A 27,764-nucleotide genomic window follows, 5' to 3' on the forward strand; every position below is an offset into this window, starting at 1 on the left:
ATTTTTGTCTTCCTTTAGAAATCTCAAGTCTCACTTAAATGCTTTTTCTCAAGCAGCCTCACCCCGCAGCAAGGGCAGAGTCCCAGAGAGGAAGAGTGTCCTCCAGCCCTGCCACAGTCACACCATCCCAGCACCAGCGGGGACCTCGGCACCACACTGCAATCTCCTGGAAGACAGTGTAATGGGCTCTGTATCAACTTACCAGCTAAATGCTGAAATCCTGCTGCCATGAGATCTTCATATAGATGTTTGACAGGATTCTGATGAGCCAGCAGTGTCCCATGTAACCAGATGAGCAACATTCTGTTTCCATGTTCCTTGTAACTTTTTTTCCCTATGCAATACACAAAGTACTTGTTCAATATGCTGGAAACAGTGTATTTTGTGCTTTTGCACTTTTAGAGTTGCAAGAGGATTTAAAACCTGCTCAATTATTTCCCTCTCACCTAGAAGAAAAATGAAGATTGATGCTTATAAAAGTTTTTTTAAAAAAATCCAGTTTTATCCTAATGCTACTGTTAAGAGAGAAAAAAATCCTAATACATCTTAAAATTAATTTTTCCTTTCATTTTTGCCCAAGATGTGGAAATATATCCTAGAGTAGCAGTGAACAAGTATAATATGTGCTGTAGAAGTATTGTTTTACCAGCACTTAATATGCCTGAAACCAGAAGCTACTGTTTCATGGCAGCTCTGCAGACAGAACATGAACAAGGTCTTTCTGTGTCATGAGGCTTCCCAGGTCCTCATTTGCAGCATGACCTGCAAGACCCTTCCATGCTGCTCACTGCTTCTGGTTTTGATTTCCCAAAAAGAAGGTTTTTTCAGGCCAAAAGGAAGAGCAGAAGTGGCCTGTAGTTCTACAGCACTGCTTCCTGGGAACTAGGGACAAGGCTTGTATCCCTTCACTGTGTGATACTCACATAGTTATAAAGCAACACTGCACTGTGGGTTTTTTTAGCCTACATATTATGTCTGGCCACTCAGATGTTACTACCTGTCCACTGTTCTTCAATGGCTTTAATTTGTTCATCTGTGAACTTCCAGAATATGGCCAGTTTTTTCCATTCACGGGGTTTTAACTGGTTGTATGCTAGATTCCAAAGGGAGGAACGGATTTGCTTGGTCTGTATACTGTGATCTTGTTTGAAGGAAAAGCTGAAGTCTGAGCCATCATCGCTTTGAGCTAAATGTGTCTGAAAAAGAAAGCAGGTGATAAATCTTGTAAGAAAACCTTTGCTTACTGAGTAGTGGACAGTGTCCTGGACAACCAGGTGTAGCTACTGACAGGTGATTTGCCCAATGCCTGTAAAGGAACCATGTATGGCTCATAGAAACAGAACTGACAAAGTCCTCCCTTTGCCGCTATGCCTTACTAAATTAATTGCAAAATAAGCCACTTTCTTTCTCTGGTATTTGATACACAAAAGCAAAGTAACAGCAAATACTGTACCAGCACTGCTGTGCTCCTTGACTCTGTCTACGTTATATGTCACGTTTTGAACATGGCTGGGTTTCAGGCACAGTTCTTTCCTCTTGCTTCTAGAAGTGCTGATCTTCCTCTGAGAAGAGGCACCCACCCTCGGTGAGGCACTTGCTCAAGCTGTTCCTGCCTCTGACCTGTCAGCTTCATGTGGCTGAAGTGGAGACTTGCAGATCCTTTGCTGGCAGCATGAGTTATTGGTTTCAACATGCAGAACCCCGTTCAGCAAAATGTCTTAACAGCAATACACACACACACTTTGAACCTGAATCTGGTTTCATTGCCAGATAGAAACCAAAACCAAATGGATTTTACCCTCCAGATTAAGTGATGTTGCTACTGTGTGTGTAGCTCACCTGAAACAGGAGTGATGGGGTTGCTTCTTGTTTGGGCACCTTTGCAAAAACCATGTCAATCAGTGATTTCAGCGCTGAGTGGTGCCCAGGGAACAGTCTCATTCCTAAGTAGGTAAGCTCAAACTACTTCTATATTTCATTTTGTTTATGTACTGGTCCTGTCTCAAATCAATCTCCAAAGGGAAAAAATGTCTTCAGGATTTGATAGAGTTGATAGAGGATTACAAAGCAGGTACTAAGCAAAAAAGGAAATGAAAGCATGCCACATTAAAAAGTGCTAAGCATAAAGTGCTTCGTTCCAAATTAAATTCAGAAAAACACAACAGGATTATTTCCTATACCTTATGAGAGTCTTAAAGAAAAAAACAGTCTCAGTTCAGTAACTAAGCATTATCATGCATGTTTGATTCCATTCATCTGATGCAACTCTAAAAAAATGTTTGCAGCAGCACAGCTTTGCTTTGCTGCTTAATTCTGTTTTGAGGCAATGGCAAGGTGGGATAGTAAAAGCAGCTCTCAAATCCAGTCAAATCCAGCCTGGACAATGATAGGGAAGAGTTGGGTAGAAACAGTAAATACGAAAAAAGGTCAAACATAGAGATGACACTCACGCATTAGTATCATGTGCCCTTCCTCACAGCTACATGACATTTCCTTTTGTAACTAATGCTTTGTCATAGATGATAAGTCAGCTCAATGTAACAAAAAGACAGTTCTTAAAATAATAGTTCCAAATGGTGTAGTTTCCTGTGTGGTAACACCACCTGAACAACATCATATTCCACAGCTGTAAGATCTAAGCTGTTCTCAAAGGCTGTGCTCTCAGCTTCAGGCAATAGGATACGAACACTTATGTTTGTATTTCCAAACATCTCTGGTGCTCTTGTAGAAAACCATCTGCCTAACTATCTTTTTTTTCTCTTCAGGCAATTCAGTACACAGTGCCAAGAGGTTAGGAGCATTATGGGCTTACTGCTTTCAGACTTGTCATGTCTTCTGTGGCAACAGCTGACTTCACTTCTAATTCCCCTTTAAGCCAAAAGAAAAAATAACATAGCTGACAACTCCAGCTGAACTGGTGCAAATCAAATATGCACAATACAGGGCGTTGGGGGAGGCACTTTTCATGATAATTAATCTAGATCTGTGATTTACGAGCCCTGTAACATTAAGTGTCATTAATTTGGCCACACAGGGCAGGAGTGGGGTGGTAAAAGCAGCTAATTCTGTGCCTGCACTGGGATGGGATCAGTATGCTTATACACTTGGCTAACTTAGTGAAACAAACACTGCCTGGCAGGAAGCAGGAGTGAGAATGAAGTCACAAATTGGTATGGCAATTTGGCCCTTTAGGGAGGCCCAGCACTATGCAGCCTACATTTAAGTAACAACTAGGGAAAGAAAGTAAGATATTCAGACAATCTAAGCTGTGTCCTTCACTTGTTGCTGTATTCTTTTCCATTTCATTGATTTAATTTTATAATTAGCACAAAAGGAACAGAACAGGGAGCTTCTGCCAAAACAGCTGAGCCCTTGGTAACAAAGGAGTGACAGACATCTGCACTCTACCGTTTTTCAACCACAGATTCTACTGTGCCAAAGGATCCAGGGATCAGCGTGGATCCAGATTATCCCAGCTCTCATGCTGATGGCACAGTTTGAATTTAGTTTAGAATCTCCCTCTGCCCCTTTGTCTCTCTGTGTAGAGCACAATGCAGGAAAATGTTAAGATCTGCCTACATTTTTAACAGCTAGTCAGGAATTAAGCCTGCATCTTGCAGCCTGCCAAAAGGGACTACCTCAAGCAAAAGACACTTCAAAATCAGAATTGGCTTTTCCTTTATCGCTGTATTCAGTGTAACGAAAGATGCCTCTTACCTGTTTCATGGTGTAATACCTTTCTGCTTTAATGATCATATCTACAATGAGGGCATGATTGCTCCTTGATGCCACAGCTAGTGCAGTTTTTCCATGCTGAAAGTAGAGATAGTGAATCAGAACATTATCTCAGGTAAGTGTATCATAGAAGAAATGCAGTTCACAGAGACCCATCGTTTTTTTTCTTTTTTTTTTTTCCCCTGGAAAAGGTATTTACTACAATTTTATGGCTTTTGAGTAACTACAATCCAAGTTCTATGCTCTGCATGAGCTCTATCCCCTCAGTCCAGCAGTGGTCAATTTCTTTCCCACACTGGACTTCCCTCTAAAGAATTTCTAGTGAGGTATGGCTGCTTTCAGAAACCTCTTGCACTCAGACTGCTGCATACTTTACACCAGCTCACACTCTCCAGTCACTGCTTCCAAGTTCACACAAGCCCAGGCATCTCGAATTGAAAATTACCACAATACAATCCATTCCCATGTAATGGTTAAACTGGCATTTCAGATGATGGGCTGGCAAAGTTGGAAATTGACTTTAAGGGCAAACTTGTGCCTTGTTTTTTTCGGTAAAAGAGGTTAGCTCACAGAATGAAAAGAGAATTACTTTTCTCATGACAACTGAAATAAGCACAACTATAGGATGATGCTTCATGGGTAGTACAGGCAGCCACAGTAACTAAAAGCCATTGCTTTAAATCCAGCTGCAGAGGTCTGCTCAGTCTACCTGAACCCATCTCTGCTGTCAGCACTTCAGTGTAAAGGCATCTCAGTGGCTCTAAAGGGTTAATTCTGCAATGGTCTGTTCTCAGATTTGCACTGAGTGTAACTGCCTTGGATTTAAATATTCAGGGTGTTCTCCACATATCAAGTGCTAGGCATTCTAGAAAATTAGACCTAACAGAAGCCAACCTCTTAATTAGAAGATGCAGTAATGAGGTATTTCAACTATCTAGCTGCTATAAAGTTCCCTAGTATACACTTTCTGAGTTGTAGCTCCTAGTTCTGCTCACGATCATTCTCGTTTTTAGAAAAGCATCACATTGGAAGCCAATGAATTTACATTTCATTAAACCTTTAAGGCATAGGCTTGCTTTATATGTGAAGAGTCCATGTGAAGAGAGACCATAAGAGCTCCATGGGTTCCACCTCTAGAGGGGTGCTCTACACTTCGCAGGGAGGCAGAGGGGGTGGGTGTTTCTGGCTTCCTGTGCTGGTGCAGGCATGCTGGCATCCTGCATGCACATGTAGCATGGTAGTCTTGCACACAGGGAGCTCTCTGTGCACTGTCACTCACAACCAAAGACAGTTTTATCTGCAGATGGGAAGAAGGAAGAGCTCCTGAGATAGCATTTCCTTTGCTCTAACAGCTTGCAACTCAAGCAGATGTATGACACGCTCTGGAGACTGAGGACTCCTGCTGCCAGGGTATGGAGGCCAGGCCAGGCCAAGACAACAGGACAGGACAACACTGTGCAACAGAAGCAGGCCCCCCTGTTTCCTGTCTACTGTTTAGTCAGTTTTGGCATCTCAGCACCAATTCAGTTCAAAGGGGACTGTACTTGCGAATGTTCCCAGTGGAGGCATGGCCTCAGAGGTCATCCAGCAAACAGGCAAGGAAAAAACTACTCCAAGAAATAAAACCAGTGCAGAAAGGTGACACAACTTGTAGTGGTTCAGAGCCAAATTCTCATAACAAGTCATGAACTCTATCAAGATTGCTGTAATACCAGGGCACTATCTATCCCAAGACTTGTAGGTGCTTAAGGTCAAAACAAGCAATAATTGTCTGTGTCTGCTCTTAGAATACAAAGAGGTTGAGAAAATTTTCCAGTGGCTAAGGTGCTGTCTAAAGTGAACAAGATTTCATTCTGGGTTAGCCCATATGAGAACTGGAGCTTTCTGGCAAGTGTAGGCATAATTCTGAATGAAAAAGCTTAATTACAGTGCAGCATCTTACCTCAGCCTTCCAAAACACATCAATGCCCATGCTCAGAGCCCCAAGCCTCATGTCAGGCTAGGGAAAAATGAGACAATCCTAGTTTGTAAAGCTTCACTTCTCATGAGGACAGTTTTGTGAAGAAAAATTACTTTTTATAAGTTCCTAAAGAGCTAGATTTTTCTCATAATAAACATCAAATCCATCAATTCGAATCCATCAATTCAGTCATACAGAAAATCTGTAATAGCGGTAACTGTAAAAAGGGGAAATTTAATCTAGCAAATTTGTAAAAACTGGGTTTGGTATTTTGTCCTTTAAAAAGCACTTGCCTATCAACTTTGCTTTAGTACTTCTTCCAGCCATTGCTCTTCTTGCCTCAGTCTTTCCAGGCTGAAGGGTATAAACCAGAAAATAAAATCATATAATCCTTGCATGTGTGAGGAATGCAATTTACCTTATCCATGGCCTTGAGATCACATCCTGCCTTAAGCAGCACTTCCACCAGCTCCACATTACCAAGATCAGCTGCCAAATGCAGAGGGGTTTCCTGCCTCTGGAATTATAGACACCAAATAAATGTAATACATCAAACTCCCTCCCAGAAGCAGAATGCTCTCAGGCTGAATCTAAAATTGATTCACAACAAGAGGCAGCCTTAGTGAGAAAACACAGAATGAAATAATTTAACTTCTGAGTGATCTACCTGCCAGTTTTATTTCAGGTAAACAAGACAGCACATGGGATCTCTGTAGGAAAACCAGACAGAAGTTCCAGCTGGCTCAGAAAAAGTTGCTGTAATGCCCCTCTAATGTATCATAAACTAACAAGTTCTCTCTCTCTTCCCTCTTAAAGCAAGGTGTTTTGGGCAGAGTGCTTCATGCAACTGCCAACCTGCATCAATATTATCCTCTCAAGTAACCCCTTCCCTGCTGAAATGCATTCCAAGACAACTAGACATCCATAATTTTCAACATTATGATGCAACATCCACAACAGGGCTTTTTAGCGAGCCCTGCCACAAAATGATGATGAGTAGCAGAAGTCTACCTGTTTCCTAATGAGTTCAGTGAACTTTAACTATACCACCTGAGAATCAACTGCTTCTGGGTGAATTCCTGTGTGGCATTTCCAATTAGTTGTTTAACCTTATGAACAATAATCAAAATCATACTCATAACACACTCTAGTATGAACAGTGTGATTACACGAGGATATTCAAGGAACCAAGTAGCTGTTACAAGAAGGTGGGGCAGACCTATCATGGAGGATAAGAAGGGGTAGTGCCATTTGTTCCTCTTTCAACAAAGCACCTCTCCAAGGAGGAAAGGGAAATGGTGTAATTGTTGATTTTCTTCATGAGAGTACCCAGATAGTGGCATTCTAGGGCCCAAAAATACCAGATTAGTCACAAGACCAGTGCTTTTATCATCACCCTCACAGGCAAAGAAATACAAAGTGACACACAACACAGCAAAAGCAGAAAATGGTCATTAACAATTGTAGGAGGATTTGTACAGAAAAAAAGGGATCAAGCATGACAGCACCAAAGTAAATATGACACACATCAGCAGTGGATGCGTGACCTACAGTGAACTCACCAACAACCAGCCAGGTCTCCAAAGATCACTGACACCAAGTAGAGGCTAAAGAATCCTGGTAAAGGTGGGGAAAACATGTTGCTGTCTCTGGGTGGGCTCAAACCACTATCTTTTCAGTTAACAGCTGAACATGCTAACTGATTGCATCACAGAGACCTATGACATCATCATTCAGGGTATTGCTGTGTAGTGTGGAGCAGCACTTCACTCAGCTCTGCTCGGCTGTGTCCCCTCTCAGCTCCCTCAGCACCCCCCTGTATTGACCTGGGGGCACGGAATGTGAAACAGAGAAATCCTTGGTACTGTTCAAACACTGCTCAGCAACAGTTTTAACTCTGGTGTCTTACTAGCATGGTTTGGTCACAGATCTAAAACACTGCACCCCGTGGGTTGCTTTAAAAAAAGATTCACTTCTTTCCAGTCAAATGCCACGCTGCACTGGGTTTCCCTCTGAGGTCAATACCATCGAGACAAATATTTCTGTCGTTTATTGCACATGAACCGTAACACTTGAACAATAAATTAACCCATTATCCTTATCTTCCACAAACAATATTAGCATAGCATGTACCAGTGACTAATACAAGCAAAAAGATAAGGAGGGAACCGCCTCTTCCTTCCTACTTTTTTGCACTCTGAGCTCATAAGGCAAAAAAAAAAAATCAAGCAAAATCCAAATAATCTCTTCTTTACCAATGAAACTGTGTTAATTTCCAGTTTTTCTTACATTGTTTAAGGAGTTTATATCATGATTGGCATCCAAAAGGCTTTTTACTACTGGTAGATTGTTACCAATGACTGCTAAATGGAGAGGGGAATTCTTCTGCTGTGGAGGGAAAATAATAAACTGTTATACTTGGGTACATTATTAGAAGTTTATTCAAACAAGAAAGAGGTTTTAATTGAAAACTACCCATTGCAAAGGCAATATGCTCTAGCAGAGCTTCAAGATTGCAGAAAACACATCTCAATGTGCAGTTATACCAGAGATGGTAGCCTGCTCCTACAGCATCAGGTAGACAAATACAGCTGAGAAAACAGAAATATGGAGTTGCATCAGTGTGTCACCATTTAGGAATGTGGCAAGGCTCTCTTCTTAAATGTTCCTACCTGGGATGTGCTGCTAGCCTTGGCAGAGAGATTAGGGTAATGTTAGGGCTCCCTCAGAACATTGGGTTTGCCATTAGTTGAATAGCCTGAAGACAGATTTATTCTGTATTTGGTAAACAAATGTCAAAACCTACTTTCCAGGAACAAGCACATTGCTGCTGGAAATATTCTTTGTACTAAACTGACTTGCTGTCATATTTAGAGCAAGTTACAGCTGGTAAGAAATTAAGGGGTTTCATTTGAGTGATTATTTATTAAAGTAACTGGACACAGGTCCAACACCAGTCACAATCCAATCATCTGGTTGGCAAGTTCACTTTGGATGTTGAACCTGTGACTCATCAATTTCTTGTGAAATACAGTTAAAGAATAATTCCATACCAGTACCATTCATGGGTGCCAGACACCAGTTCGGTGTCTTTATAAAACACAGCCATTTCTTCAGGGCTACAGAAAAATAAAGGAAGCTCTTATGCAACACCCTGATGGAAATGTTTTCAAAATATAAATTATGATTGTATGAGTTGCTTCTCCTACAGAAAGCCAATGAGAACAAGTAGCAAAACAACTGCCCAAACTTTAAATCATTTCCAGCACATCATAAATTTTTCTTGCTTGATAACTTCCTGCAATAGGCCAGTGATCACTGCCTGTCATGAAGCCAAGATGCCATTTTCATCCTGTGCTGTAGAAATGGAAAATAATTTCCTATTCATAGCAAATCTCGGGTGTAACAAAAATTCTAATATCTAAACTGAGAGAAGATTTGCGTAATATAAATACCCCTTCTTTTTAAATCCCAAAGAATGGTGGCATGCAGATTTTGAGGCCATTGAGTGTGCATTTACCTTCAAAGGGTGACAACACCAAAGTGTTTATGTACTTTCTAGTTATCTTTATTCAAAATCCATTACGAGTGTTAACTCTTTGCCCACAGCACACAGGGAGGCCTGCTTTGCTAGTTCAAGCAGGGTACTTTGCTCATCTTCTCCTTGGCTTAGCCTGGCCATGTCTACACTGCACTGGACTAGTCTGCTCAGGCACTCCCTGGGTTGTGCAACAGGACCTTGTCTCTATTGGTCTATACATGTTGCTAATCAATATCCCAACTAAGTGATAACGTGTATAGTATAAAATTCAAGGAGCTACTCAATCTCCTTCAGCTGTCTGAATTCCAAGGAAGGCCACAAAAGACAGGACAGGCTGAGCAGTAGCAGAACAGTTATTCCGATATACACTCACCTCGGGTTTAGGAACCAGGTCAATATTCTTACCAATAAGAAAAGTAACCAAGGATAGATGTCCATTCTGAATTGCAACCTGCAAAGCACTGCTATCATTCTGAAAGAAATTTTGATAGACAGCAAAAACTTACATTTTTATTCCTAAAAAAAAAAAAACAGTACTAAAAAGAGCTACAAATATAGGATAATCTTCCATTTAAGTTTGTGTTATTATCCTCTCTGTGAAAAAAACCAATCTTTGATAAAATGATACAAAAAGAAGTGGATCAGCAGTCAGGATGATGTGCAATTGCTTTTGTCAATAGTGAAGGAATTTCCCATTTTTACTATATCACAACAAGTATGCTAAAGAACACCAGTATCCAACAGCCCTTTTCAATTGTCCTCTATACTGAGCCATGGACAACAACAATGTCAATACACATCCTAGTCTGTTAGTTAGCCTGTTAGACCTTTACCAAGCAAGTACACTCACATTAACAAACTTTAAAAATAAATCCATAGAACATTTTTACATAATAATTCTGTGTAAACAAACAAGCTCTCAGTCTACTGGAATCATAATCCTCTTGCAGCAGGCAAACCAAGGCCATTCAGCAGATGTGAGTTGGACCAAAGTCCAGGAACCAGATGTGGATAACAAGAACAAGAACATCAGATCAGTCACTGCCAAAACATAGGATTTTCAGTTACCCTAGTCTGCTACATTTTCTGGTCATATGATGTACTTTTGGGCATACAGTAAATAAACTCCACCACAGTACTCTTTCAAATAAATATAATGCTATTTTTCTTCCACATCAGTTTTATTCTGTTAGTACTCTCTACATCCCCATTCTATTTTATTATTTTTCCTCATTTCATAAAAATAAGCAGAGCAAATACACTTTCAGTACACAGAGAAAAGGGAATATAATGTCCTTCCCACTGCCTGGGAAGTCCCACTACCTGTGTGCTGTGTACATACCTGAGTTAAAACATTGATGTCACTCCCTGCATCCAGTAAGAGTTCAGCACATTTTTCATGACCTCCTTTAACAGACAAGTAAAATGGAGTTTCTCCGTTCTAGACCAAAAGAGAGAAAATGTCTGTTCCCATTTAAGCCACGTGACTAATAAGACTGTGACACAAAACACCTCTGGCAGGCTCGATCAGGCTCTTCCAGCTCAGTAGAAAAGGTGAGATGGTCCCAAGAGAACACAACCTGAATGCTCCTAAATTAGCACTTTAATGATGTGGCAACTCACCAACAGTTCAGTGACAGATGGCATTTATGTGGACAGAGGTACAGTAACGTTTAATGATACAGAAAATTATTTAACAACTATTCATATATTAATATTCATAAATATTAATCGTGTTCTTTTCAAAGAAGACTGCTGAAAACAGGCACAGAAACAAAGATGGTGGGTAGCAGTTGCTGCCGGTCAGCAACAGCATGATAGAACGTACAGTAAGTACTGAATTCTGTCAGTATAATGCCATGGATTTCTGACAAATTGCAAACACCTAGTGCTACTTATAAGGAGGATTTTTAATAGAAATAATCTTATTTCATATTTATTTCAAATCTTCTCACACCAAAAGAGTCTCCATGTCTCCACAACAAGTCTCTAAAATAGCTTACATCAGCTGCACAATGATCTACTCCCTGCTTCTAAACTCCTAAAATACACAAAGGTTTAATAAAAATTACTCTAGTGTTTTAACATTCACAAAAGCTTTAATAAATCCTGTTTGTACTTTGCTTAAAATCCTCACACCATTATTCTGGTAAACTGAATATATTTTAGAAACCGAGAGATCGGTTTCTACACCACCCAGAATATGTCCAGCTGGAGGGGAAGGTCACTCCATTAGCCATGGCAAGGCAGGGGCACAAGCAGTACAAGCTTTGTGTGCAGAAGCAACATTCTTAGACAAGGCTTGGAAACAAAAGGGCTTCTCATTTCAAAGAGGCTTGTGTGCCTCTTCAGCTTGCATAGCTGAAAATAGCAGACAAGTTGGGTAAGAGAGAACCTCTCCACCCACAAATCTGTTGCTGATAAAGGAAGAAGAGGGCCTCAGGTAGGAGTGGGTGTCCCTTACTCATTTCACCCACTGGGCCAGCAGAACAGACCATCAGCCACACAGTATGTTCCCACAGTGGGCATGACAGCCCGCAACAAGGGAAATTACCTTGCTCAGTTTGTTCTAGCTGCCCCACAGAAGAAACAGAAGACACAAAGACACTTTGGAAAGCAGGAAAGCTGAGATGAGCAGCTAGTGTGCATTTCCTTTCTCTACTCCTTGTTTAAGCCTCAAAATTAAGCTCATGACTGCATCAGCTCAAGCATACAACCTTCACAGCTAATATGCAACTGATGAATATGTCGGCTGAGCTCACCAACACTAACCCAGGAAAGCAAAAGCGGGTAGGCAGTGTTTGAGCCAGTTTCATGCAGGCAACTGAGTTCAGATGGCAAGGTGCAAATCTGAGACCTCCTTGCTGAGGTATCTATGATGGTAAATGCTTGGTATGCAAGTTGAACTGGTCCAGTGAATAGCTTGAAAAGCACCAGAGATGTTATATGTGAGATGTTAAAAGGAATGGGATCACATGGTTAAAAATGCTGGACAACAGAAAGCAAAGTGGAGGTTAAGGCCCTTCTGTGTTTTCTTCTACCAGTAGTTATGCAAGGGCATGCCAAATGCAGGTGAGGTCATTGTGTGAGGAATAGAGGACAGAGAAAGAGACATTGAATGAGTTAACAGAGCTGAATTTATTGGACAAGGAACAAGGAAACAGGATGCAAAGGTACTAGAAAAGCAGCAGAACTAAGGAAGTCCGCTCAGTGCCACATCTATTCTTTTGAAATTTTATTTTTTTGACAATTTTTCATGTCTCTAATTTTATCTCTTTCTCAGTGTCCTTACCTGATTGAGGTCATTTATTTCCTCCCACTGTTCAAGCAGAATTTCTACAACTTCACTGTGACCATTTTTGGCTGCTAAATGCAATGCTGTGTTTCCCTCCTTGAAATTAAAAAGTCAAATAATATTAAAATTTTAAAACACAGAATAAAGTAAATATATTAACTAAAACCAACACAAAGCCTTTGGTCTTTTACATACAATTCTCTCTTATGTACAAGGAGAAGGAGGCAGATCCACAAGACACATTCCAAGACTGAGACTAACTGGAAAAGGGCCTTTTCACATGTAGGCAGACATGATCTTGTTGATCTAGCTGGTTTTCTGAAAACTTCAGTGTGTACCAGCAAAAAGACTGGGTTCCGCAAATATGGGTATACACCAAGCCCTCAAGACCACTGATTTAAAGATTAATGGCCAAAACCTGGGTAAGCACATTTGTAGTTGTATTTCTGTGGAAAAGAAATCTTTACCTTATCTTTTTCAGATGTGAACAGTTTCAGAGCAATCAAATTGTTTATCATGTCAACATGGCCTTTCTCAGAAGCCAGAAGAAATGGCTTTTTACCTTTCTAGAAAACAATTATGGAAAGAAACATAGTGTTAGAGAAAGTAGAAATACTTGCTTCTGGTTACTAGATTCATGGCATGCATGTGTGTACATGTATCCTACATAAAAATGTATGTATCATAAGACTAAGGAGATTAATAGAATAGTAGATATACACAAGAAGATTAATAACTAAAAATATATAGTTAGTGTAAGTAAACAGATTATACATCTTGCATATCCTGAAGAAAATACATGAAAACTGTTTAGAAATGGTGAAAATGTAGAAATTATGCTCAAAATATTTAAATCTTAATTCTTCTCAGTATGAAAATATTTATTGAAAGAACATTAGAAGTCTGAGGATGCTCAGAAACAGGCAGTAAAGAAAACTGCAAGATTTATTTCCATGGTGTAACATGGATGATTTGAATTCTCTAAGCACAGACCAGAACAAACATATCTCAGAAGTTTCATCCTGGAGGCCTGAATTTAGAGCTGCACATTCTGGGGGTTTTTTGGGTGCTGTCTAAATTTCAAACTGTTTACAATTCAACTGCAGAAAGTTATCTTCACATAAAACCATACCACTGTTCAGACAGTGAGGCACTTAACCAACTAGTTAAAACAGCCTCATCTCATATCTGATAGTGGCCTATATAAACGTCTAAGAAAAAGAAATGCAGGCAACTAATAGAGAATTATGAAACAACCTCAACAAAGAGAAGATGCTTCTTCACCTTTCTTTTCCCAAGGCCTAAGACGAAAACGTTTGTTTTGTTAAATTAACTCTGTTTTGTCAGCCTTGTCATGTGTAAAAAGAATTCAGAATTTTGGGTCAATAAAGTTCAAGGCTGAAAAAAAAATAAAAGAAGGGAGATCTGTTCTTTTGATGACAGATCTCACAGGAATAAGTTTTCCTCATGTAAAAATAAAATATCCTACTTAGCTATGTAAGCTTTCAAAACAAGATCCCAACATTGTGGAAAGGGAAAATAAAAACACAGCAAACCTGATGAGGATGAGGTTCTGGCACTGTTGAAGAGTTGGTGCACCTTTGTAGAATGGCTGCACAGAGTTTTATGTTCTGTCTTGAAAAAATACGCCCATGTTGGCCATAACTGGCAGGTTTTGGTAAGGGCAGGGGGCTGTGTGGGAGGACATCAGAGACTGCCCTTCCATAGCCATTTACAACTGGCTCCACAATGGAATGAACTGACCCACCACGTGCCAACACGCAAGCCATCAGAGGAACCCATGATATCTCTGTGAAAATGTATTTAAGAAGGGCTGGTCACTGCTACAGGGAGGAGGCACAAGGGGAGATACAGAAGGAGACATGAGAGGATGCAAGAGAGGAGACACAAGAGAAGGTACACCTGCAGGGAGACTGCAGCCCATGGAAGAAGCTTGCTGAAGCAGAGGAAAAGAGTAAGAAACAAAGAGCAGAAAAAAAGGAATCCACTGTGGACTGGCCCCAACCTCCTCTGCCTCCCATTGCCTCACCAATGCAACTGAACATCACATGCAGCAAAAGCAAGGAGAGCAGGGGAGGAGAAGTTTCTGCAGTTCAACTGAGATAATCAAAGAGGGAGAAAAGGTTTTTTCTCCAAGTGCTTGTCTGGCTGTTTGTTTTACTCGTTTCTCAATATTAAAGTCAGTAATTAAAAGTTTACGTAACTAGCAATAAATTAAAATTAATTGAATTTCCCCAAGTCAGGATTGTTTTGTCCTAAACAAAAGCCTCATGATATCAAAGAAATAAACAGAAAGAAACACACTGTACCGCATCAGGCTTGTTCAAGTCATTCAGATGAAGTTCTTGGAGAAAATAATCAACTATTTTAACGCTGTTGTTCTGAGCTGCAAAGTGCAGTACATTCATTCCTTCCTGAAAAACCATAAGTGACTCTGTAAGAATAAGTTTGATTTTTTTCCCAAACAAACATGTTTAGAGTTGATAAAAATTTGTCATAACAAACCTCATTCTTAGCCTTTTGATCAGCACCTGCTTTAACTAATTTTCGCATTATATCCAGATTTCCAGTCCAAGCTGCAAGATGAATCACTGTCAGGCCATGCTTCAAATAAAATTACGAAGACAGAAATTACTGTTAGGAATTGGATTTTTTAATTGCCTTAAAACATTGCTACTGTAGCAAGCTGTGCAAAGAAGCCTCATGCCAGGAGACTGAAGATAAAGGCTGAGGGAAGGGGGCCTAGCCCACGAACTCTTAGCTTTGTGGAGGCCAGTAGGGAGTCTCTGAGTGTGTGATGCGTTTCTGCTATGAGCCAGACCACGTCAAAGGGGTCCTTCTGTGCACACACCCACCACTACCCCAAGAAGGCCTCATTCTGAGCAGGGGTGTCTCTGAAGCAGCCCCCTGCCCCAGCCTAAATGACTGGGAAAAAAACAGCACCTCCAGCCTCTGACCCAAAACTTACTTCTGTCTTGCAGGGTGGATTGCAACAACTACCACCAAAACACCTCACACCAAATTTCCTTAAATCTTACTGATTAATTCAGTGCATCAGGTTCTGCTCTGCAGGCTCTTAGAAAAGCAATATTAACACCTAGCAGTATGAGTGGAATTAAGGAAAATGTAATGCAACAAGACTTATCTAAATGTTCAGTGTGTCCTCTTCTTGACAGAAGGTCTGGCATCTCCAGAGAAGGACTGATCCCATTTTAAGGAAGGGTGGGAGGAGGGGAGGGGGTACTAAATACTACCTGCAAATTATTCTCTCTCTCTCCAGAAACTATGTAGATATTTAGCCCTGGGTGCAGTGGATGACAAATCAGGTGACTATATGTAGTGGCTCTATATCCATGAGTCACCATAATTTTCCATTTAGACTTTTTAAGGTTCTTTTCTCTCAAATTCTCTAAAAAATATTTCTATTATAGGGGAAAAAAAGAGAAAAAGGAAAAAAAAAAGAAAGAAAAAACCCCCGGTTTTTAACTTAGAAACAAAAGGGCTAACTCTACTCTGTGCTGATGCAGCCTCATTTTGAGTCCTGTGTGCAGTTTTGGATGCCACAATACAAGAAGGATATAAAGCTGTAAGAGAGTGTCCAAAGAATGGTCACAAAGATGGTGAAGGGCCTTAAGGAGAAGCCATACAAGGAGCGGCTGAGGTCACTTGTTTTGTTCAGCTGGGAGAAGAGGAAACTGAGGGAAAACATAGCAGCAGCCTCCAGCTTCCTTGTGAGGGGAAGTGGGACGGCAGGTACTGATCTCTTCCCTGTGGTGACCAGTGACCAGATGAGGTGATAGTGACTTCAGGGTACTACTCATAAACTATTCATTGAGTAGGAGAACAGTACAGGACAGAAGAGACTTCTGGAGGTCCCACTGCTATAGCCTCTTGCTCAAAGCCTGTCCAACCAGATTAGGTCACTCAGGACCTTCTCCTGGCAAGCTTTGAATAGCCTGAAGATTAAGACTAAAAAACTCTCTGTAAAATCTGTTTCAGTGTTTGACCACCCTGATAGTGAATTTTTTTTTCTTCTTCTATCTAATTAGGACCTCCCATGTTGCAATTTGAGACCATTGCCTCTTGTCCTGTCACTGTGCACCTGTGAGAAGAGTCTGTCTGTCTTCTCTGTATTCTCCCCACATGTAGCTGCAGACAGCCATAAGGTGTCCCCTTTACCATTCTTCTCCCAAGGCTGAGCAGGCTCACCTCTCTCAGCACCTCCTCATACACAGTTCTAATCATGCTGCAGTTCTAATCATCCTAGAGGCTCTGCACAGGACTACAGTCTATCAGTGTCTTTCCTGTATTTGCAGAAATTGCAGTGGAAAACAGTGGAGGGCAATATGGAACATGCATCTGGTGTGCAGGCTATGAGACAAATCTAGGCTTGGGCAAAATTTGTGACTGTTTCAAAAGTCTGCCCTGAAAAACCTTCCTAAGTATGAATAAGGAGAAAAAGTAACTAGAATTGATAGCCTTACACAATGAGACTAGTGGATGAGGGGAGAGACATAAATGTTTATCTCAACTTTCATAAGAGTTTTGACACTGTCCCTCATAACATCCTTCTAGACAAACAGAAATACAGGTGTAGGCAAACAGGTATACCAAGTTGTACTGAAAGCCAGCTGAACTACCAGGCCCAAAATATTCTTTGATTAGTACCACGAAGTCCAGATGGAGGCCAGTCACAAGCAATGCACACATTGATCCTGGGTCCAGCACTGTTTAACATCTTCATTAATGACCTGAATGATGGGGCAGAGTGCACCTGCAGGAAATTTACAGGTGGTATTAAATTGGAAGGAATGGCTGATAGACCAGATTGGTGTGCTACAATACAGGGGAACCTTGACAGGCTGGAGAAAAGACCTGGTAAGAAGATAATGAGATTGTACAGGGGGAAATCCAAAGTCCTGTACCTGAGGGGAAGCAAACTCAGGCAGCAGTACTGACTGGGGCCAACTGACTAGAAAGCAGCTTGGCAGAAGAGGACCTGAGGCTCCAGGTGGACATTAGGTTAAACATGAATCAGCTGTGTCCTTGCAGCACGCAAGGCAAATTATATCCTTGGCTGCATTAGGAAGGGCACTGCCACCTGGCCAAGGGCAGTGATCCTTCCCCTCTACTCACTGGTGAACCACACCTCTAGTATTGTGTCCAGTTCTGGGCTTTCCAGCATAGGAGGGACATGCCCCAGGGACATCTGACATATGAGAAGATGTTTAGCAACATGGGACTGTTTAGTCAAAGAAGACTTGGGTGGATCTTATCATTGTGCATAAATACCTGATGGAAGGGAGTGAAAAAGAACCATCCAGATTCAGTGGTGTCCAGTGACAGGGACAGAGGCAATGGGCAGAAACTGAAGTACAGGAAGATTCACTTCAACATGAGAAAAATCTTTTTTGCTCTAAGGATGATCAAACACTGGAATCAATTGCCTGGAGAGGTTACGGGGTGTCCATCCTTGGAGATAATCAAAACCTGATTGGACACAGCTCTGAGTAATCTGCTCTAATCAGGAGGCTGACTAGGTCATCTCCAGAGGTTGCAACCTCAGCCACTTTATATGATTCTCTCTGTATGCTATTTGGCAGAAGGGAGTCTGGGAGGAGAAAAGGAAGTACAAGGGTAGGAAAAAGGTGGGCAAAGGTAAAGACAAAAAAAAAGGCAAATAAGGCATAAAATCATATGGAAACCAAAAATGTGGAGAATTGTGTGATTGTGGACTCCTGCGCTAAAGGTGATAAGATGACCTGCAGACCCAAGCTCCCTCCAATATAGTGAGGGACTGCCTTGGACTCTTCATTGGGTCCACCTCTGAAATAGTTGTGATGGTAGGATGGATAAGAACAGGTAAACTTCTACCTTGATATTAAGTGCAGAAGGACAAGAATTGCAGCTTTGTATTATAAGATCTCTTTTCAGTAATTCTGTATCAATGCTAAAAATGGTAACAAACAATAAAATTGTAACTCAATCACTGCAGCTTGGGATTGATATAGTTGTGAATTAATACTGCTAATACTATTAATACTAATCAATAATACAATTAATAGTGGTGTGTTTATTGCCAGTTTCTTAGAAATGTGTTTCTTAATCAATAAACATCTTAACTACCTCCATGAGTTACATCAAGTCTCCAATCTAGAGATGGGAGCAAAACTTATCTGCTGCTAGGAATGCTGCTCTGTGTTTTTAGCTTATTTTTTGTACTGAGCTGTGTTAAGAGGGCTTAAGACTTTATGCTTATTAATACAAAAAGTATGTCAGAAATCAAGTCACAATATCTTCATGCTATTTCTTATCAGTTGCAAGATCAAATGGATTGCCAGAGAGTACATGAATCACTGTCAAATACAAAATGTAATGTCATAACATTTAAGTCCTGTAAGCGAAATATGATGGAGTGTCTCCAGTGGTCTTTCAAAATGATGATAAGCAACATCTAAGAATTAAAGACATTTAATAATTTAAGGGTAATCTTTAGTTAGAATGAGATTCTAAATGTCTAATAGAAACCCCAACATGCATGGAGGGTTCCACCGTGGCTTCAATGCAACTTATCAGGGTAATGAAAGGACCAGTAATATGTTTTGAGTCACCTCATTGCCTCAATAAATCTGAAAGACGGCTAGTGAAAAATAATTTGCCATAAAGGATAATTTACAATAGATACAGAATAAAATTTACACTATACCCACTGGTACTCTGTGGAAGATCCAGGGATCCATTTCTTAACTGTTAGAGAGCACTAATACTTGAAGAAAACTTCTTGCAGTACTTTTCCATTAGCTTTTATATTATAGACAATTAATTTTAAACTTCCATTCAGGCAATGTCTTTCAGCTTGCCAGACAAATGGGAAACGTTGCTTACAACAGTGCAAGATCTACTTAGGAGTTGATAGGGTCCAGAAGGAGGATATATTTCTTCAGAGCAGCACATGAGGTATTCACTGACAGAGCAGCTCAGGAGCACATTTCAGAGCAACTCAACCAGCATTAACAAGGAAATGGTTACCTGCACTGCAAGAACATGCCAAAGCCATGAGCCACTGATAACTGCAACTGACAGATCTCTCTCATTTTCATTCTAACACAATGTGAAAACAAGGCAGCTTTCTCCCTCCACTCTCCACAACCTGGCACTTATCTTATTTATAACTTAAACACTGTTGCATATGGTGGATGAGAAGTAAACAGCAGAAAAAGGTAAAGGTAAATTCATCAATTTTCATTACTCAGTTCAATGGAAAACTCCTGGTTTGAATAATAATAATAATAATAATAATAATAATGGCCATTCTTTGCGAGCGAAGATTTGGGAAAGGTCATTAACCTTTCAAGCCTGCGCAGTGGATTTTTTAGGTGAGACCCAGCGTGCGCTGAACTGAGCCCACCCTTTAATCCTGAGGTTCATCTGCCGGGGCCGAGCAAACTTGGACAGTGGCAGTGAGGTCCCCAGGACGTAGGTTTGTTTAGAGTGACCTTCTCTTAGATGGATTGCCTCACATGGCTGACGAGCTCCATCTGCCCGGGGGGCTGGGAATCGAACCCGGGTCGCAGCAGTGAGAGTCCTGCACCCTAACCACTAGACCACCAGAGGCCCCTATTGAATAGCATATTTATTAATAACACACCATACATTTGGGTTTAATATCTGACTCAAATCTTGCACTGTGGATCACCATCTGGCCCAAGCAAATCAGCCATACACAGATAAACATTTACCATCTTGGAGGCTGCAGAGCAGCTGACAGTTTTGCATTAAGCTACTCACATAAAAACAGAGGAAAAGAATACAAGGAGTACTTTCTGAGCCGCTAGCGATCCCCATAGCTCATTTTTACTTTCAGTGATCGCTTTCATATAAAGTGGCCCATGATTAATTTACAATTACCACAGACAGTGTATTTCAGCCACCCTTGCCTTGTGCTGATTCAAGTATTTAACTTAGCCAGTATTCCAGGCAACATATTTTTCTCTAACAACGTTTTTTCACATAAATGTGTGAAGTTCTAAGGCAAACTGGAGTTTTTACAGCAATCATTTAACTTTGCACAACTGGGAGCAGAAGATAAATATCTACTTTCACTTTTCCCCTAAGGTGTTCCTATACTGTGTGAATCAAAACAAGCAAAACAGCTTACCTGATCTGATATGTCAAGCCTAGCCTTGTGATGAAGAAGAAAATCCACCACTGATACATGACCTCCCGCAACAGCAAAATGGAATGCAGTGCGCTTCAGCTGAAATAAGCAAAGCTTTGTTTGTCAGGTCTGTAATACAGTTCTTTTCCCTGTGCAGGTGATCAGGATTTTGGAATTCTCTGATTATTACCAAATGTACCTGTTACTATATACTATTTCATATTTCTCCTTCAACAGTCTCACTACGTCTTTATCTACGTTTTTCTTCCCTTGTGGATAGAATTTAAGTACCGATCTTGGGAGAATTCTTTTAAAAACAGAATGGTTTAGTTAGTCTGCATAGCATTGTTCCTTCACTGAAATGTCAAAGTGGGATGAAGTATCAAACACGGCCTAGAGAAGATGAATGCAGTACAAGAAGCATCCTTGTTTACTATTTTATTTTATGGATTGATTTGAAAAGCTGAGAGCTAGATTTACACAATTAGATTTGCTTCTCATATCCTCCTTTTCACTAAATCTCTGCAAAGCATGACAAGATTTCTCCCTCATTCAGTGTTAGTCACCTTCCCAGACTGAGTCATTATCTACGTAAGTGAAAGCTACCATCTTGCCAGCAGTGAGTAATTTTACACAGGTAAATAGGTTCACTGCTTATCAGGAAGACTTGATTAATTGCTCTGTAAAGTAATTAATGGTCTGAATTTAAAAGGGATTGTTAAATTGAATTAAACTTTATTGGAGGGAGTTTGCTTTCAGTTAAAGTCAACATAACTGGCTTTAATATAATTCACTAATAGTTTCCATACAAGGAAGTATAAAGAGATCTAACCAATTAACTTTAAAAGTAGGTTTTGATTTGTTCTCTTATTCTTCTCTGCAGATCATCTGACTTATTCATGTGTAAGTTTAAACTTAAAGTGATATGCATTAAAAACGTAAAAAGGTGGGATTTACAACATGTATTTACGCCAGAAAAAAACTCTTGCACAGAAATAGTACCATAAAAACTCACCTTTTGACAGCCTTGCTTATTTGGCTTGGGAGTACAGGGGCAGGAATGATCAACATGAACAAAAAGAATGGCTTTGCCAGTATAAGCTACACCCCTATTAGGAGAATCAATCAAAGCACAACCCCCACATAGCTATGCTAATAACTCTCTCATAATACAAGTGTGATTTAAGGATGACAGAATAAAGTTTCAAACTACTTGACTGGAAATGTATTTAGTTTAATTTCCTAAATTCTGGCAATCAATAAGGAAGCAAGAACTATTTTACATGACTTTTTAGAGTACTATGCAATTGATGGGAACACTCTCACTGTTCAAAAGAAGTTTATACATAAAAAATTTTGTCTCCCTCTCTTTTTCACAAAGAAACCAGAGAATTCACATGTACTATTGAACATTCTCCAGTGGAGGAAAATAAACACAGTCATGGGAAAGAAAGTTTTTTTAGAACCTGTGGTTAACTTTGGATGTTCATGGATAGATGATTATATGTAGCCACTGAGGGCATGCTATTATTCACAACTCCCAGTTTAATGTCATGACCGCTCTGTTGCTGTTGAACTACTTCTCATGTTGAATACAGCACTATATTTTGTTAGGCCCAGAGTTCAAGGCAGCATAAGAAAAGCATTTTCATCTCTCTGGGCAAAATATGAACTCTGATCTCAGCCTGGAGCTAGAGGATGTGATAGAATGCTCCCATGGTTCTATACAAACCAAAGGGTAATACTTCACCCTTGAAATTTCTGATGTTAGTAGCAAAAATTAATTCTTAATGAGGTAAAGTCCTCCCACTCTAAAAGATGGGGAACTTGAGAAATTGGTCACTCAAGAACACTGAGGAAATATTATAGTAGGGACACAATTGAGAAGTCCTTATTTCCCAGTGTGATACCCTGACTAGTGGCTAAATGCAAAAACCTGTGAGTTACGCTGCACAAATCCTACTGTTCATGATGGATGTGTGAAATGTTTCTTAATTAGGTCCTAGAGGGGACTCCCACAGTTCCACCACCTTGCAGTTGATGGGACACACCAGCATGCTGGCATTCCACCAAGCAACCCCAAAGAGTCACATTTCATAGCAGTGATCTGTTAGGCACTTCATACTCACAGTATCTACAGCATTTAAATTAACATTCTTTTTAAACAGCTTTTCCATGGTTTCCAAATTGTTAATTTTAGCAGCATATTGAAATTCTCTCTCATCTGGCAATACTGTGGAAAAACATGACGAAAAAAATTGTATTATTAAAAAAATAGCCACAACCAACATAAGGGTAATGATACTTTTCTTACTTTCTGCTATTTGTCCTGATTTAATGCTACAAGAAAAATTTACTTCTCATCATAGGAGTGTTTCTGGACTACCTTTTTCTCCTTTAGAAATACTTGGCTAGTGTTTCTAATTTCAAATTTTAAGTGCAAATAAAGGTAGTTCTGAAACATTTCAGAACATGGATTACCTTTGTTTGCACTGCTCACAGGAACAGTTCTTTTACAAAGCTCTTGCCATCTAAATGGGTCCCAAATTATTTTACAGGCATACCAGTGAATGGTACAAACTGCAGCATTTATTTCTTGTTCTTTTGAGAAGCTGCTCTGTTTTAAAACACAACACACCACCAAAATACAAAAAAATCTAAAGCAGTAACCACATGGCATCACACAACTGGAAAAACAAAACAAAACAACTGAAACCAACCAAACCAACCAGGTTTTACAGGAGGCAAAAAGAAACAAACAAAAAGGTGTCTACTTGAACCCAAAATCTGGCCACAATGTGACATTCACTTTTAAACTGAGACCTTTCCTCAATGTCTCAATTCAAAAATGAACATCCGTTTGGTTAGCTAGAGTAGCTGCAACAGCACGTTCAGTAACTTTGGAAAGTAATATGCCAGTACCTTACAACTGGTTTAGCTGGGGGTCAGAGTATTTTTCATGTTTCTACCTTAACATTTGATTAATCACTTAGAAGAAAATAGCATAGCGGTTAAATCACTTGCAAAAATGTTAGTAGATATCTTTAATTCCCTAGCGTATCACACTTGTAATATAATTACTTAGATATCTTCTGTCTAGAATATTTTGCCCTGAAATCACTTGTCCAATGATACCACCAAAGAGGACAGCACTCTGTTGAACCAGGAACTGCAGCAATTAACTATTCCTTAGGGGCCTCTCAGGCAAATTCATCCTACTGCATTATGTCTAAGTTCATTAATGCCTAATAAGAACACAGCTTGAGGCAGTATGACTGCAGAGCATACTAAGGAAAATCAGTATAGCATTCACTTAATTGCATTTCACACATTCCCCATGTCTATAGTCTCAGGGGGAATAATCATAGTTGTACCGTAACAGAATGAGTTAGAAATTAAACTGGATACTTGCAAAGGTATTTCCCGTTTTCCTATGAAATTATCCAAGCACCTCAAACAAATGAAGCAACCTCCCAAATTTCTCTGCAAATCATAGAATATGTTTTGCTTGTATTACAACATGGGGGCACAGGGGAAAATAAAAAAAGAAAAAAAAAGCAGTTCCAAATAAAAAGGCACCCCTGGCATGTGTGACAAGGAGCATGCCTGACTGGAAAATCATCATTATGAACTTTGGGATCTTTGATCTATGAACAAAAGAATCTTTGAAGAATAAATTTCTTACTCCTAGTTTACATAGTCATTACCCTAAAGAAGTATCCACCAGAGCTTTCCACTAACTTAATTTCAATTCAGATAACAATGGTCAGAGGACACCTTGCTCAAGACAAATCTGTGGCAAATGTGGAAACAAAATGTACAGCACTAAGTAGCTGCAATTAGTTACAATTAGGCCACATTTGTTACTGCTGATGAACATCACACATATGTCTTACTTGAGAATGCAAAAATAAATGCACCTCAGGACATTCATGAACAACCCCAAGCGTTTACTCAACACTGCCTTCAAGAAACAAGAGAAAATTATGTTTCTTTAATGTATCTCCATCAGACACAGTACTGCAAGGACAGTTCTGTTGTAGTTCTGACAAAGAATTAATAAATGATCTTTTCTCTCCTGTCCAGGCTGTTAAAAGACCTTCTGTTCTGGGCATCATGTTTCTTTATAATCTCTCTCTTAATACCTCTTGTTAATTCATGAGTTAAGAACAGTGAGAATCCAGACATGCCATGACACTGATTTGTTGCCCAAACTTTTGCTGCTTTTGCAAACTGATTTTTTTTTCTCATGTATGAAATCACAGGAGTACAGAGCTGTCAGACTACAGATTTATGGAAGCTCTGGGGTCTCCAGGACTTGGCACTCCCTGTGTTACCAGTAACCACTCTATTTTCAAGTAACAGTAGCAATCAACTATCTACTTGAGGTTGTCAGGGTTTTTTAGAGGGTATTTTCTATGGCTTCATACAAAATGTCTGGCTTATTGCCCTACAGCTTGTATCATAACTGCATATTTATATTATAACAATAAAATAGTTATATTCCGTTTCCTAGAGAGTCCTGGCAGCAGTATATTGAATGTCCCAACATTGTTCATCTCTTAGAAGGGCAAGAAAATAAAAAGTGCAGAAAAGTAAATAGCTTTGTTGGTCTCAAAACAGAAAGTGAGGTACCTTCAATTCTTTTCTCATACTTATGTCTTAGAGGCCTCATTCTGTCTTTCAGTAATATCACAAATATGGATGATCTCCAACGAAGTAAAAAAGTGCTGCAGAGATTTCAGTACTTACAGACAATGAAAATCCCTTCATGTGTGTGTTCCCCCACCTCCCCTGTCTGTTTCTAATTTCCTGTTGTGGTGTCCACACGATGAAATCCAAAATTATCTCAAAAAACACATGGAAAAAAACCCCAAGAACTTGAACTGGCTGAAGATTCCAGGGAGGTAAAATAAAAAAATAACAACATTTAAATTCAAATGGCAATAAAATTGTTTCTAAAAATTAAGTCATCTATTTAATCATTTGACCACCTTTTCAATGGTTCCTTTGTTTTCTTGTTATTGGAAATAAAATTTCTAGGGCACTTAATGAGAATCTTTTTCTAAAATAGTAATTTTCTGATTCAAAGAGGTCATAGGAAAATCCACCGAGTGCAACAGTGATATTTTATCAATTTCTTTCCCTTCTTGCCCACTCTGCCAGCCTGGAAGCAGGAACTACAGCCCAGGAGAAGGGCTCCTGGTTGTCACGCTTCGATCACAGGACCGGGGCAAGGCAGGGTTTAACAACTACTTCTCGGTTTCCACAAATCAGGTCTTTTCACTAATTGCAGCCTACTCCAGAGCAGTCTGGTCTTTCACAGACTAATGTGCAGGATGAAAGCTGGAGAGCTCATCACTGAGACTTGTGTTGCTGAGTGCAAGGTCCTCTGATTTCTGTGTCCCCAAAATGGGGGCCCAGATCGGCTGTGGGACTGGTGGCAGGGGCTCAGCCCCAGAGACGTGACTGATGCCAGTGAACCCCCCCCCCAGAGCAGGTCAGGGGTGAAGCAGGGCACTGGGCAGTTTGCAGGACTTCTCCTTTGGAAGGCAACATCAAAATCAGCTTCTGACCCCACATCCACACATTTACTGATGTCTTTCACTACATGTAAAGGAGCTCATGTTTAACCTCGTCCTTTCCAAACCCCCACCGCTCATTTTGTTCTTCGGTCAAGGCAAAAAGCGGGTTTGGGAGGCTGCCACCGCCCCGGTAGCCCTGCCGGGGCTGTGCCCGCCGCACAGGGGCCCGGGGCTGCGCTGCCCCCCGGGCTGCCTCGCCTCCAACCCCCCGGACTCACGGCCCTCATGGCTGGCTGCCATGGCTCCCCGCACAGCATCCTCCTCGGTGCGGAGCAGGCGGCTCAGACCCTTCATCGTTGCCCTGGCTGGTCTTCCTCCTCACGCAAGGGAAGGGGCCCCAGGTCGGCGTGCGGAGGGAGGTGCCCTGTGCTGGCCTCGACAAACCGGTTCTGGGGCTCGAGGCCTCACACAGCCCTGCGGGCACACCCGCAGCACCACCCCACCACCTGGACGCATCACCCCAAGGGGCAGAGGTGTGGAGTAGCTTCGGGAGTCTGTTCTAACAAAGACCAGGAATTAAATATACTGCATTTCTTGGCACCAGCTAGGCACTGAGCAGGATCATCCTTGCCCCATCCAATCTCTAGGTCTTCTCTAGCCTTATGTGCCAATAGCACTTGGAACCTCCAAAAGCACACGCAAGACAAAAGGCAGTCCCGTTGCACCACACAAACAAGTAACACTTTATCACTAATTACCAGGTAGTCATGGTTGCATTACTAATTACTCAGTGGTCCCAGAGCTCTCTCTGCAGGTTGGAGTCCATTTGGGAGAGTTATTCTCACCACTGTCAATCAATGTACACTGCACTGGGAAGGGTGACTAGCTTGACACAGCCTCAGGATGTAAGAGACTGAGGTGCCTCTGCCATAAATTTGTGCATAACTACACAAATGCACTAGCAGTCTTGATCCAATCACAGTTTCAGGTAGGCAGTATTTTCATTTGCTTTTGTCAAAGTCCCATCAAAATAAACACGCATCCCCCAAAAGGGTCAGTTTTTGTGAAATGACATGCTGAGATCCATCCAATCTATCTATTCCTCAATTTATCTTGCAGTCCCCTGTTACTTTGATCTACTTAAGGCAGCATTGATATTTCATTTCACACAGACAATGATGTTTCTCAGGGCATAAAAACTGAGTGACTACCCTAAATTTTACTTCAAGAACAGCTTTTGATATTGCTGACATTTCAAAACAAATACTGGGAAAAGTATAGCTCCAAGAATGCAGGAATATCAATATTCAGCCTTACAAAACTGTAGACAGATTTGAGTTCCTTCAATGTAATTTTTTCTTAGTAATTAAATTACACCATTGTTTTAATTTCCAAGATTATAAACACGATACCTGTCCGTGGTAAAATTAATCAGAAAGACTCAAGAGTTTGTAAACTGAGAAAATTTGGATACTAAACTATTGGCTCAGATTCAGCTTATCACAGATCAAAAGATTTCACAGTTCTTT

General features: G+C 40.5%; 2 protein-coding genes across 4 annotated transcripts in view; one reads left to right on the forward strand and one right to left on the reverse strand.

Annotated features, from left to right (window-relative positions):
- Nucleotides 1–443, forward strand: part of POC5 (POC5 centriolar protein) — a 27,694-nt gene extending 27,251 nt beyond the window's left edge. Inside the window, exon 13 of one of the 2 annotated variants that reach the window (XM_017808320.1) lies at nucleotides 54–443. The gene's annotated coding sequence lies outside the window, so the exon portion shown is untranslated. The remainder of the gene's footprint in view (nucleotides 1–53) is intronic. The other variant, XM_017808319.1, reaches the window with a different exon arrangement.
- ANKDD1B (ankyrin repeat and death domain containing 1B) overlaps nucleotides 1–26,604 on the reverse strand; it is a 27,374-nt gene extending 770 nt beyond the window's left edge. Inside the window, exons 1-15 of one of the 2 annotated variants that reach the window (XM_017808325.1) lie at nucleotides 25,463–25,538; nucleotides 22,840–22,943; nucleotides 20,711–20,809; nucleotides 15,058–15,156; nucleotides 14,862–14,966; nucleotides 12,999–13,097; nucleotides 12,529–12,627; nucleotides 10,579–10,677; nucleotides 10,165–10,179; nucleotides 9,610–9,708; nucleotides 7,985–8,083; nucleotides 6,114–6,212; nucleotides 3,718–3,813; nucleotides 998–1,196; nucleotides 203–334 (exon numbers count right to left, since the gene is read on the reverse strand). In XM_017808325.1, the coding sequence (XP_017663814.1) occupies nucleotides 203–334; nucleotides 998–1,196; nucleotides 3,718–3,813; nucleotides 6,114–6,212; nucleotides 7,985–8,083; nucleotides 9,610–9,708; nucleotides 10,165–10,179; nucleotides 10,579–10,677; nucleotides 12,529–12,627; nucleotides 12,999–13,097; nucleotides 14,862–14,966; nucleotides 15,058–15,156; nucleotides 20,711–20,809; nucleotides 22,840–22,887 (1,387 nt within the window). In that variant the 5' untranslated portion in view covers nucleotides 22,888–22,943; nucleotides 25,463–25,538. Of the gene's footprint in view, nucleotides 1–202; nucleotides 335–997; nucleotides 1,197–3,717; nucleotides 3,814–6,113; nucleotides 6,213–7,984; nucleotides 8,084–9,609; nucleotides 9,709–10,164; nucleotides 10,180–10,578; nucleotides 10,678–12,528; nucleotides 12,628–12,998; nucleotides 13,098–14,861; nucleotides 14,967–15,057; nucleotides 15,157–20,710; nucleotides 20,810–22,839; nucleotides 22,944–25,462; nucleotides 25,539–26,513 lie in introns of those variants that run through there. The other variant, XM_017808326.1, reaches the window with a different exon arrangement.
- Between the last annotated feature and the right edge of the window lie 1,160 nt (nucleotides 26,605–27,764).

Source organism: Lepidothrix coronata, unplaced genomic scaffold, assembly GCF_001604755.1.
Source record: "Lepidothrix coronata isolate B3197 unplaced genomic scaffold, Lepidothrix_coronata-1.0 Scaffold22, whole genome shotgun sequence".
Taxonomy (NCBI): domain Eukaryota; kingdom Metazoa; phylum Chordata; class Aves; order Passeriformes; family Pipridae; genus Lepidothrix; species Lepidothrix coronata.